This window comes from Salvelinus namaycush, chromosome 20, assembly GCF_016432855.1.
Source record: "Salvelinus namaycush isolate Seneca chromosome 20, SaNama_1.0, whole genome shotgun sequence".
Taxonomy (NCBI): domain Eukaryota; kingdom Metazoa; phylum Chordata; class Actinopteri; order Salmoniformes; family Salmonidae; genus Salvelinus; species Salvelinus namaycush.
The window spans coordinates 37,183,053-37,197,058 of NC_052326.1; the positions used below are offsets into that span (position 1 = coordinate 37,183,053).

Consider the following 14,006-nt stretch of genomic DNA (forward strand, 5'->3'; position numbering starts at 1 on the left):
ATGTGATGGTGACAAATCAACTGCATCAGCTCAATCTGTCAGGCTCTGTGAATAAAACTGGTTTCTATATATAGAACAGAACCCACTCTGAACTGGATCCTAAATATATATGTTGTTGTGATAAGATCATCTAGGTGTTTATGACAAGACCAATTATCCAAATCTTTCTCATTCAAATCCCCCCACCCCCCATGTGGTATTCTCCTTGATCACCAGTTGATCACCAGTTGATCCCTGATGAGGCTGCTTAGAAGGGTATATAAACATACCCAGAGCATCCCAGATAATAAAGGAGCCAGAAGACACTAGACTGCAGCTAGAGCAGATTCTCCACTTTTCATCTCAACCACTCCCTGGTTAAAGATGCAGAACGGCACTGAAGGAAACAACTTCTACATCCCCATGTCCAACAGGACTGGACTTGTAAGAAGTCCCTATGAATACCCTCAGTTTTACTTGGCAGATCCATGGCAATTCTATCTGCTTGCTGTCTACATGTTTTTCCTGATCTGTTTTGGATTCCCCATCAACGGTCTGACCTTGTATGTCACAGCGACAAACAAGAAGCTCCAGCAACCCCTCAACTTCATTCTGGTCAACTTGGCTGCAGCTGGAATGATCATGGTAATCTTTGGATTCACCATTACCTTCATTACCGCCATCAAAGGCTACTTCGTCTTTGGACCTATCGGCTGTGCCATTGAGGGTTTCATGGCTACAATCGGAGGTAAGAGAACATACAGTCACATACACACACCCCCCACACGCAAGACAGTTTTGTATTTTCCTACTAGCACTGACTTTGTTCATAACTACTGGATTATGGGAAAATGTACTTTCTATGACTGTGATATCTGGTTGTCTCACCTGGTCTCACTGGATAAAAGCGTATTTGTGTAATACAGCCAAACTAAGTCAAATTTTTGTTATTTTGTTGCTATATTTACATAATACCTTTGTGTCTCAACTTACGACTGATATAAGCAACCAATCCTGGTCTACGAAACATTAATTGTTTGAGATACACACATTGATGGAGATGCTGGAAGAAGTCTCAGCTACCAAATGGACAACAATATATAACTACTCACTTTCCTTGTCTCATTCTAGGTCAGGTTTCTCTGTGGTCTCTGGTGGTGTTGGCCATTGAGAGATACATTGTGGTCTGCAAGCCCATGGGCAGCTTCACGTTCACTACCACCCACGCTGGTGCCGGATGTGCATTCACCTGGGTCATGGCAATGGCCTGTGCTGCCCCCCCATTGGTTGGCTGGTCTAGGTAACTCAAAACTTTGATTACAGTTCTTTTTTACAATCACTAGGACCCATTTCTCAATACTTAGGTCACCTTTTCAAAACTCTTCAAACAGTGAGCACAACAGCAGTCTATGTGGGCTAAACTGTGGATACTTTTTCATTGCTTTGGCACAACATGCATTCAATGACTACATCTTTCAAATTTCATTCATAATTTTCTCAGACACAATCACCACCAAAACTCTGTTTAGTTTACATACTCTTTTCAAAACTGTTAAACTTAAGTAAAAAACCTAACATAACACAAAATTGAATAAGACAGCAATTTGCTACATTTCTACAGTAATACTGTATTGAAATATATTCCAAATCTAAAAAATGAAATACTTTCAAAACAATTAGACCAACCACAGCTGATTCCCATTGTGGCTGAACACCTACCCGGGTGTTAGTCTTTCAATTTCATTACCATCTATACAAAAGTGGACATCTTAGGAATAATGCTGTACTGTAATGTAAACATGGACCCAGCCAGAGATAAAGAAGTGGCTGACAGAGGAAGAAGAGTGGCTGGGAGAGGGAGAGGGAGAGGGAGAGGGAGAGGGAGAGAGAGAGAGAGAGGGAGAGGGAGAGGGAGAGGGAGAGGAGTACGTGTGCGTGGTGAAAGAAGACTGAGTGGAAGATCAAGAGCTGCAGTCTCAGATGAGATTAGGGCTACTATAAGTGATCATGTAATAAATCATGATCTATCAATGAGAGAGGCTGGTCTGAGAGTGCAGCCAAATCTGCAACGCTCAACAGTGGCATCTATTGTGAGAAATTTCCGGCAAAAAACAGGTAAGATGTGCATTCTGCAAGGGCATCTGACTGAACTGCACATTACAGAAGTAAATTGAGCAAAGGCTCCAAATCCACTTGTGTGTAATTGTATTTGTATTTCTGCTTAGAACCCAACGGTTACCTCCAACAGGTGGGAGAGGTAGGATTTTCACTGCTGTGCAGGAAACTGCAATCGTTCATATGGTCATCAGAAACAATAGCATAAAACTCACAGATTTTCGCGACAGAGTGTTGGCAGACAACATTACATTTGGAAATATTCACAATGTAAGCATAACAAATATTTCTAGAGTCCTGAAACAACATCAAGTCAGGATGAAGCAGTTGTACACTGTCCCCTTTGAGAGGAACTCCGAACGAGTCAAGCAACTCAGAAACCAATATGTCCAGGTAAGATGACTGTAAAATATAGAACTGGTTTTGAACAAAACCAAACAGGGCAGAGGCACACAATGGCATGTTTTTAGGTATAATGTAAACTACCGTAATATTATTTTAGAAAGTCATGGAGATTGAAGCCAGGCAAACACCCCACATATTCATCTTTGTGGATGAGGCTGGTTTCACTTGGCCAAAACACGGCAGCGAGGAAGGAATGTGATGGAATGTGATTGGGAAAAGAGCCACAGTGGATGTCTCAGGCCATAGGGGTGACAACATCACAATGTGTGCAGAAATATCCTCTGATGGATTGCTGTTACACAAACCGCTAATTGGGCCATAAAACACAGAGCGTCTCATTTCATTCCTGGATGACCTCTATGGAAGGGTTGTGCCAGGTGAGGAAAGGGTAGCAGTGAGGCCAAATCGGCTAACGTTTGTAATTGTATGGGACAATGTGGCATTTCACCACTCCCGTGCCGTCACAGAGTGGTTTGCAGCCCATCCCAGGATGGTGTCATTTTTCCTCCCACCTTACTCGCCATTCCTCAACCCCATAGAGGAATTATTTTCCTCATGGAGGTGGAAGGTTTATGACCACCATCCACATGATCAAATGTCCCTCCTGGATGCAATGAATGCTGGATGCCTGGACATATCTGCAGAAGATTGCCAGGGATGGACCAGGCATGCCAAAATATTCTTTCCTAGGTGTATTGCCCAAGATGACATCAGATGTAATGTGGATGAGAACCTGTGGCCAAATGCAGAAGGCAGGGTTGATTAGTATTGCTACTGTATCTGTATCGGTGGATGGTGTATATATAAATTATTGTATTTTGGAATGACTCAATGCCAAGAAATGACAGAAAACATATTGAAGCATATTGCATCATGTCTGATTCATTCCTGTAACATACACTGCAGTAGATTCTAAACAGTAGAGAGGTGTCATTCTTGTTTTGTAAAGACATTTTACAAAAGAAAACATTGTGTAACGCTACGTGTTGTTAGTTTTTTTTAGGTCATTGTTTTATGAGTGACAAAGTGTGTTTTCTGGGTGACAACCTTTGCTAGTGTTATGGAAGAATGAGTTGATTTGAGACATGTATGAAGTGTTTTGGTAGTTTTACTACATTTTGGATGTGAAATGAATTACTGTGCCAGGCTGAAAGTTGGTTAGGAGAACTGATTGAAGAGTTTTTTTTAAAGTGACCTAAGTATTGAGAAATGGGTCCTAGCGATGGTACAAACCTGTAATAAGAGGTCTCACAGAACTATACATTGCAAGGGGGTAACTCATCTTGCTCACCACAAATGGCCTTTTCTGGTTTTGTTCAGGAAACCTTGCCACATCAGCCTTTTTAGTGGAGAGGTGAAGAGGGATAATGCCAATTTTAGGCTAGAAATGATTGCATTGCAAGGATAGTGTGAACAGATTTGAAATTTAACCATGTCCAACCAGACCTAATGAGGCCCAATCTTGAGTAGCTTAGAAAATGATAGCCAACAAAAGAATGCAGGGTGTTAAGGCCAAGTATGTTTAGTCGATGTAGTTCAGTGAACCTTAGCTGAGACCTTAGCATGAACCTAAATACTCTCTCCCATAGGCTAGGCTAGACCTTAGGTCAGTGGGATAGCTTACATGATCTTGAGGTGCATAGGACAACCTGAGTTGGATATGTGGTTATCTGACTCAGATCACTTTACTGATGTTGTAACTGCAACTTAGCTTGTCTGATTGGTAACTTAAAATCATTCTATAGCTAGAAGACTCCTGATATCTCCAGGAGTGATAAGTATCATGTTTTGGTATTTTTCTCTCTAGTACTGTCTTCCCAGTGGCCTACTTGGTGTGTGAACTGCTGACTGCTCATCATTTGCCGACAGTTATTGACACATCAACCAGGATCAAGGGGCAGGGCAATTTGTGACTTGTTTGGTAATCAGTGGCTGTATTGGAGGGGGAGTGGTTTAATCTCTCCTAAGCAATCAGCAATTAGTACAGGGAGGTGTGCTCTGCACCTATGCTAGGCAATTAGCAATTAGTGTTAGTTCTTCAGTCTCCCCTGGTTTCTCAGCAGCAGGTGTAAGTGGCGGTCGTGTCTCAAAACTAAGACCATCACTGAAACATAGACGGTTCTGCGGCGTTCTTCTTCTTCGAGAGGAAGGCTCCACACCACTCTGTCACTTGTGTATCTTACCTAGTTATTTACAGATATCCTTTTGCTCTTTGTAGCTTTGTCAACTGTGTGTGTATGTTTTCTAGACTTTAGACTTTACAGATGCTCCCCACCTCTTGGCTGCAATGTTTTGTCATTTCTCTTAAGTGGAGATATTTTCTTTTCTCCCTCTCATCTGTCCATCTCCTTATTTGAATTCCATGCTGTCATTGTCACTTGTCCACTCAAACTTAACATTATTGTCATCTATCACCCACCAGGTGCCCTTGGAGAGTTCCTTAAGCTCATTTCTTGATGATGGCTCACCGCTCTTCGTACTTGGTGACTTCAACCTCCCGTCGTCTGACCTTGATTCATTCCTTTCCAACTCTCTTTTTCCCCTCCTTGCCTCTCTTGCCCTCTCCAGGTCTATGATCACTACATTGTTTCCTTTTCTGTCTACCTTTCCTCTAATCCTAACTAATCTTCCCCTACCTAGATGGTAATGCGCCATTGCAGTCTTCGCTCTCTCTCCTCTTCTACCCTATCATCTCCCCCTTCTGCTAAATCATTCTCCCTCCGGTCTCCTGATTCTGCCTCGTCGACTCTGCTCTCCTCCCTTTCCGCATCCTATAATTCGAACTGTCTCCTTTCTTTCTGGCCGGCTCAGCCCTCCCCTCCTGCTCTGTGGCCGAGTGACTCGTTACAAGCAAAAAGAGCTTACAGAACAGGGCAGCTGAGCGAATATGGAGAAAATCTAAACTTCTGGAGGACCTATCATCCTTTCACTCCCTCCTCTGTATCCACTGCTACCATTCTACATTTCAAGCTTCTGTGTCTAACCCTATGAACCTCTTCTCCCTCCTTAATCCTCAACCCCTCCCTCTCCGTCCTCCTTCTCTGCGGATGACTTTGTCAACCACTTTGAAAAAAGGTTGACGACATCCGCTACTCATTCACTCAGCCTATTGAGTCCACTGGTCTCATTTACACAGAACTACCCCACGCCTTGACCTCTTTCTCTCCAGATGACATCCTGTGACTAGTGAGGTCTGGCCGCCCGACAACCTGCCCACTCGACCCCATCCCTTCCTCCCTTCTCCAGACAATCTATGGAGACCTTCTTCCATTCCTCACTTCCCTCATCCTTGACCACTGGCTGCATCCCCTTTGACTTCAAACTGGCCCGAGTTGCTCCCCTCCTCAAGAAACCAACACTCGACTCATCTTACATCAAAAACTATAGACCTGTATCCCATTCTTTTCTTTCCAAAACACTTGAGCGTGCTGTCTCAAATCAAATTATATTTGTCACATGCGCCGAATACAACAGTTGTAGACCTTACTGTGAAATGCTTACTTAAAAGCCCTTAACCAACAATGCAGTTCAAGAAATGGAGTTAAGAAAATATTCACTAAATAAATTAACTAAAGTAACACAATAAAAAAGCAATACTGAGGCTATAGACAGGAGGTACCGGCACCGAGTCAATGTGCGGGGGGCACAGGTTAGTCGAGGTAATTTGTATATGTAGGTAGGGTTAAAGTGACTAAGCATAGAAAATAAACAGCAAGTAGCAGAGTGTAAAAATAAAGTGATGGGGTTGGTCAATGTGAATTGTCTGGGTGGCAATTTGATTAATTATTCAGCAGTCTTGTGGCTTATGGGTAGAAGCTGTTAATGAGCCTTTTGGACCTAGACTTGGCGCTCCGCTTGCCGTGCGGTAGCTGTGAGAACAGTCTATGACTTGGGTGACTGGAGTCAAATTTTTTGGGGCCTTCCTCTGACAGCGCCTAGTATATAGGTCCTGGATGGCAGGAAGCTTGGCCCCAGTGACGTACTAGGCCATACGCACTAACCTGTCGTGCCCTCTTCACGACTGTCTTTGTATATTTGGACCATGATAGTTTGGTAATGTGGACACCAAGGAACTTAACTCTCAACCGCTCCACTACAGCCCAGTTGATGTGAATATTCGACCTTCCTTTTCCTGTAGTCCATGATCATCTCCTTTGTCTTGCGCACGTTGAGGGAGAGGTTGTTGTCCTGGCACCACACTGCAGGTCTCTGACCTCCTTATAGGCTGTTTCATCGTTGTCGGTGATCAGGCCTACCGCTGTGATGTCAGCAAACTTAATGAGGGTGTTGGAGTTGTGCTTGGCCACACAGTCGTGGGTGAACAGGGAGTACAGGAGGGAACTGAGCACGCACCCCTGAGGGAACCCTGTGTTGAGGATCAGCGTGGCAGATGTGTTGTTGCCTACCCTTACCACCTGGGGGCGGCCCATCAGGAGATCCAGGATCCAGTTGCAGAGGGAGGTGGTTAGTCCCAGGATCCTTAGCTTAGTGGTGAGCTTTGTGGGCACTATGGTGTTGAACACTGAGCTGTAATCAATGAACAGCATTCTCACATAGGTGTTCCTTTTGTCCAGGTGGGAAAGGGCAGTGTGGAGTGCAATTGAGATTGTGGATTTGTTGGGGCGGTATGTGAATTGGAGTGGGTCAAGGGTTTCTGGGATGATAGTGTTGATGTGAGCCATAACCAGCCTTTCAAAGCACTTCATAGAGACCGACGTGAGTGCTACGGGTCGATAGTCATTTAAGCAGGTTACCTTCGCTTTCTTGGGCACAGGGACTATGGTGGTCTGCTTGAAACATGTAGGTTTTACAGACTCGGTCAGGGAGAGGTTGAAATTGTCAGTGAAGACACTTGCCAGTTGGTCCGTGCTTGCTTTGAGTACACATCCTGGTAATCCGTCTGGCCCTGTGGCCTTATGAATGTTGACCTGTTTAAAGGTCTTGCTCACACCGGCTACAGAGAGCATAATCACACAGTCATCCGTAACAGCTGGTGCTCATGCGTGCTTCAGTGTTGCTTGCTTCGACGCGAGCATAAAAGGCATTTTGCTCATCTGGTAGGCTCACGTCACTGGGTAGCTTGCGGCTGACTTTCCCTTTGTAGCCCGTAATTGTTTGCAAGCCCTACCACATCCGATGAGCGTCAGGAACCGTGTAGTAGGATTCAATTTCATTCCTGTATTGACGCTTTGCCAGTTTGATGGTTCATCTGAGGGCATAGCAGGATTTCTAATAAGTGTCTGGATTAGTGTTCCGCTCCTTGAAAGCGGCAGCCATAGCCTTTAGCTCGGTGTGGATGTTGCCTGTAATCCATGGCTTCTGGTTGGGATATGTATGTACGGTCACTGTGGGAACAATTTCGGCAACACACCTATTGATGCAGCCGGTGACTGAGGTGGTATACTCCTCAATGCTATTGGATGAATCCCAGAACATATTCCAGTCTGTGTTAGCAAAACAGTCATGTAGCTTAGCATCCGTGTCATCTGACCACTTCCGTATTGAGCGAGTCACTGGTACGTTCTGCTTTAGTTTCTGCTGGTAAGCAGGAATCAGAAGGATATAATTATGGTCAGATTTGCCAAATGGAGGGTGAGGGAGAGCTTTGTTTGCGTCTGTGTGTGGAGTAAAGGTCTAGAGTTTTAAACGTTTTTTTCCCTCTGGTTGCACATGTGACATGCTGATAGAAATTAGGTTTTCCTGCATTAAAGTCCCCGGTCACTATGGGGCACCACTTCTGGATGAGCACTGTCTCTGATCAACTTTCTCGTTATCTCTCTCAGAATGATTTTCTTGACCCTAACCAGTCAGGCTTCAAGACGGGTCACTCAACTGAGACTGCTCTTCTCTGTGTCACGGAGGCTCTCCGCACTGCCAAAGCTGACTCTTTCTCCTCTGTTCTTTTCCAACTAGATATATCCGCTGCCTTCGACACCGTGAACCATCAGATCCTCTTTTCCACCCTAAGAGCTGGGCATCTCAGGCTATGCAGGCCGCCCCTACCAGGTGACGTGGACAGGATCTGTCTACACCACGTACTCTCACTACTGGTGTCCCCCAAGGCTCGGTTCTAGGCCCTCTCGTCTTGGCTCTATGCACCAAGTCACTCGGCTCCGTCATATCCTCACATGGTCACTCCTGTCATTGCTATGCAGATGACACTCAACTACTTTAATCCTTCCCCCTTTCTGACACCCAGGTGGTGACACGCATCTCTGCGTGCCTGGCAGATGTCGACCCACCACCTCATGCTCAACCTTGACAAGACGGAAATGCTCTTCCTTCCGGGGAAGACCTGCTCGCTCAAAGACCTCTCAATCATGGTTGATAACTCCACAGTGTCGCCCTCCTAGAGTGCGAAGAACCTTGGCATGACCCTCGACAACACCTCGACAAACATCAAAACAGTGACCCGCTCCTGCAGGTTCATGGTCTACAACATCCGTAGAGTACAACCCTACCTCACACAGGATGCGGCGCAGGTCTTAGTCCAGGCACTTGTCCTCTCACGTCTGGACTACTGCAACTCGTTGTTGGCTGGGCTCCCCACTTGTGCTATCGAACCCCTGCATCTTTTCCAGAACGCTACAGCCCGCCTGGTTTACAACCTTCCCAGGTTCTCTCATGTCACCCCACTCCTCCGCACACTCCACTGACTTCCAGTCGAAGCTTGCATGCACTACAAGACCATGGTGCTTACCTATGGAACAGCAAGAGGAACTGCCCTACCTCTAAACATCTGAAACCCTACCTCTTCAAACAGTCTCTTAAATAATCCTCCTTGACCCCCCCCCCCCCCCCCCCATTCTAGATCTGACTGTACTGATAGTTACGTTGAGGAACATTTGTATTTTTATGCCTGTGATATGAGGTTGTCCCACATAGCCATTTTAAGATTAATGATCTAACTGTAAATTGCTCTCGATTAGAGCATCTGCTAAATGACTAAAATGTAACTGAGACGTTCTGGAGACCACTGTACTCAGAAATAATGGAGCATGAATAGGTCTTCAAACTAAAAAAATATATTAAAGTCGTTTTACGTGGTTTATTCATTCAGCCTTAGTGGAAAGACTAGAAGAAACATGTTGGCCATATAGGCTTAAACCAGTGAATGCATCAGTGCAGCCTTGCCTTAGAACCGGAGACCCCAATGGTCTAATATAGTCTTGAGGCGTGAGTACCACCAGGGTGTGACACCCCGTTGATTACATTGGTGCGAATCGCAACTTCCACTTAAAGTTTCACTTTTTTGTGCATTGGTTTAAATAGGAGACTAAGTGAATATTTGAGATAAGTGGAAGTTAGGATTCACCCTCAATGGATAGATAAATTACAAACTGTGTCAAATACCCAGTCTGATTAGTTAATACATAACTGGATGAGAAATTAAAGATTGGTTTGGTACTGTAGAGGGAGCAGGCAAGCAATCTGCAGACAATTTGCCAACCTTTCCCCACTTCAATAGACTGGGGAAAGGCAAGTCAGTTAATAAGAACCAATTCTTATTTACAATGAAGGCATACCCCAGCCAAACCCGGACGATTCTGGGCCAAATGTGCACCGCCCTATGGGACTCCCAATCACGGCCGGATGTGACGCAGCCTGGATTCAAACCAGGGACAGTAGTATCGCCTCTTGCACTGAGATGCAGTGCTTAAGACTGCTGCGCCACTCGGGAGCCCACTTGAGTAGCTCTCTACTACAGTACTGTACAGTAGCTCTTTTCAGCCTTGGCCTCTCAGTTTTCTCGTTGTTGTGTTATTCATAACTTAACTGGCACAGTAAACTGACCACTTCTTTCAAATAAGGTGACACATTATTCTAGATTCAGTTATTTAATTTACACCTGAAGTTAAAATAGTATCTGGTTCTCAAAGATCCGATCACAGTGGCCAGGAAGGTTTTGGGAAAGATTGTGATCTGACCTGGTGACATTTTGAGTTTGTGTTTTTAGGATGCTGACAATAGCCTCTCAACATTCTGCCCTTCGGGATTGGATTTGGCACTGAGACAGGGCAAAAACCATCTCATCTGGTTATACTGCATAAGTATAGATAAACAGCATCTAAGTCAATAATCTGATTAATACATTTGACAAGTATTGTATTCATAGTAAACTCCTTTCTGAAAGACTATCATTCAAATACTTAATTCGATGCATAGCTGTGATAACCTTTTATACATTTTAAAGTAAAATATTTCAATACAGGCTCATTTATTGTCTTTCCCACATAGATATATTCCTGAGGGTATGCAGTGCTCATGTGGACCTGATTACTACACCTTGGCTGAAGGCTTCAACAATGAATCATATGTGATCTACATGTTCACCTGCCACTTCTGTGTTCCTGTCGTCACCATCTTCTTCACGTATGGAAGCCTTGTCCTCACAGTCAAGGCGGTATGACGGTTAATGCTAGTACACTGCTGACAGACAGACAGTTTGTCTATCCCTTTTTCCTAAACACAACAAATTAATCACTCGATATTCGGTGGTTGAACGTAGTTGAGATATACTGCCCATACTTTTTATCAAACAATTACCTGATTATCTGACTTCATGTGTTTTCCCTTGTTTGTTTACAGGCTGCAGCTTCCCAGCAGGATTCAGCATCTACCCAGAAAGCTGAGAAGGAAGTGACACGTATGTGCTTCCTGATGGTTTGTGGTTTCCTGATTGCCTGGACCCCCTATGCCAGCTTTGCTGCCTGGATTTTCTTCAACAAAGGAGCTGCCTTTACAGCCACAGCCATGGCTATTCCAGCCTTCTTCTCAAAGAGCTCAGCCATCTTCAACCCAGTCATCTATGTGCTGATGAACAAACAGGTTGGTAACGTATTTTGATCTCTCTCTTTTTGTGCATCAATAAACAATGCTTTATGTTGGGCAACTTGAGAACGCTAACAATCTATTCCTGTAATTATCCTTCTCTCTCTACAGTTCCGTAGCTGCATGTTGGCTGCTGTAGGAATTAGTTCAGGAGCTGATGATGAGACCTCTGTGTCAGCAAGCAAGACAGAAGTGTCCTCTGTGGGCCCTGCATAACAACTTCAAAGGATTACATTTTTTACATGGACTGGCATATTTTCAATTAGGTAGATTGATTTTATAATCAGAAGATGCCCTCTTACAGTACAGTCCTCAAAACATTGCATAATCAAACATAGCCCATTTTTATTCTGCATTTTATGTTGCAGTTTCTTAGATCACCGAAGCACAGGAGAACTTTCACACTGTGACTTTTCATTTTTTTCCCAGCAAGGTGAATCCTCAAGAGTTTTCATGAATAACCACTTGAAGGTTTGGTTTATGCTCCATAGCTTTGGGCACCCGTCACATTGAGACACAATTCCCCTCTGAGCATCACCTGCTGTAAAGGACAGCAATACCACTAAAAGGCAAGTCATGCAGAAAGTGGATTCTTGCCAATTACAGGGGAGGGGGGCAGCAGGTAGCGTAGCGGTTAAGAGTGTCGGGCCAGTAACCAAAAGGTTGTTGGCTTGAATCCCAGAGCTGACTAGGTGAAAACTGTTGATTGAGCAAGGCACTTAACCATAATTGCTCCTATATGTCACTATGGATAAAATTGTCTGCTAAATGATTAGAATGTAAATGTAATTACGCTTCAAGGCATCTCTACCCTTTCACAAATCTGCACTTGGTATACTGACTGTCATTCTTTTTCAAAAGAATGACATACATACCACATTAGGACTCTTTTCCATTGTTTCACACAATACCTTCTCTACATAATTGCTTTCATAGCTGAGGTGGTAAGATGCCTGTTGTGAATGGATGACCTTGAAATGGCATAGTGAACTACTCTCATGCTTTTGTCTTGAAGGATTGAGATTGAATTGGTACGAAATGAGGCTACATACACTGAGTGTACAAAACATTAAGACCATCTTCCTAATATTGAGTTGCTGATTGTGCCCCTAATGTCCCTTCACATGTGGGAAATCCAGGAAGAGAGAAGTCTCCAATAACAACTATGTGGATTGTTGGGAGTTTTAAATTGCTTAGGAGCCGACAACCATAATTGTTTTATTTATTACACACTTTTGCCCTCAGAACAGACTCAATTTGTCAGGGCATGGACTCTACAAGGTGTCGAAAGCATTCCACATGGATGCTGGCCCATGTTGACTCCAATGCTTCCCACAGTTGTTTTAAGTTGGCTGGATGTCCTTTGAGTGGTGTACCATTCTTGATACACATGGATAACTGCTGAGTGGGAAAACCCCAGTAGCGTTGCAGTTCTTGACACAAACTGGTGTGCCTGTCACCTTGTACCATACCCTGTTCAAAGGGACTTCAATATGTTGTCTTGCCCATTCACCCTCTGACTGGCACACATACACAATCCATGTCTCAATTGTCTCAAGGTTTAAAAACCCTTCATTAATTAATATGTCTCCTCCCCTTCATCTACACTGATTAAGTGACATCAATAAGGGATCATAGCTTTTACCTGGATTCACCTGGTCAGTCTTTTTCATGGAAAGAGCAGGTGTTCCTAATGTTTTGTACACCCAATGTACATGTGGCTTTTGTTGGCCACCTTTATGCAATAATTTGCTGAAAACATTTTATAAATACTTTTGAATGTTATTTTAGATTAATAAATGCATGCATCAAAAGGTTTTTGTGTCGTTGAATGTTTTTGAATGGATATGTGCAAAAATATAATTATATGAGAATTAATGTTTGGTTGTTTTGATCCCAGTTGGTCACACATGTTAGGCGCTACCAACAATATTAATTGATTTATACACAAGGTACTACCAAATAAGTAATTCATTTATTGCAAATTCATCTTAATTGCCATGTCCTATACACGAGTCTGTATCTAGTCCCTGGCATGTGGTCCTTATTCTTTCTCTACAGATTCATACATGCTGGCCATGTTGTTTTGTGGAAAGAACTCAATGGGTGATGAGGGGGCTTCTTCTGTGTCAACAAGCAAGACAGGACTCTTCTGGGCCAAGTCTTCTGGGACTCTGAATCCTCTCTTCATTCTATTTACTTCTTCCTAAGCTGCTCTTATGTGTCTGACAGTCACTGTTGGTGTCAGATATCGGTGATTGATTGTGCTGACAGTGACACTAAGCTCTGTGTTTAACCTATAGTGTCACCATGGATTTTCTCAACAAGCTAATGTATACACGGAAAGGCCATATTAACCTTTTACTGCAATGGGCTAAATCAGGGTCAAACACGCTGCTTATTGGTAGTCTTAAACAAATTTACTTTGAAACAAAGTATACACCTCACACATATAGGTATGGGCTTACAAAAAAGAAGACACCTGTACCATATCAGATGTAGAGTTGAAATATATTCAATTTTGAGTTTGTATCCCAAAACTTTATATACATCACAGAAGACTGAAATATAGCAAAACAGTTTGACATAGAAACAATATTAATTGTTAAATTATGAAAAATATTAATGACATTCCACCCATGAGGCCACTAGGTTATTTGAATGCAGGAAATGGT

The 14,006-nt window shown here is 43.5% G+C and overlaps 1 protein-coding gene across 1 annotated transcript; it reads left to right on the top strand.

Annotated features, from left to right (window-relative positions):
* The first annotated feature begins 363 nt into the window (after nt 1-363).
* On the top strand, nt 364-11,547 carry LOC120065317 (green-sensitive opsin-like). Its single transcript, XM_039016218.1, has 5 exons — nt 364-727; nt 1,111-1,279; nt 10,738-10,903; nt 11,089-11,328; nt 11,443-11,547. The coding sequence occupies exons 1-5, from the start codon at nt 364-366 to the stop codon at nt 11,545-11,547; spliced, it is 1,044 nt and encodes a 347-aa protein (XP_038872146.1).
* Nucleotides 11,548-14,006: the final 2,459 nt, after the last annotated feature.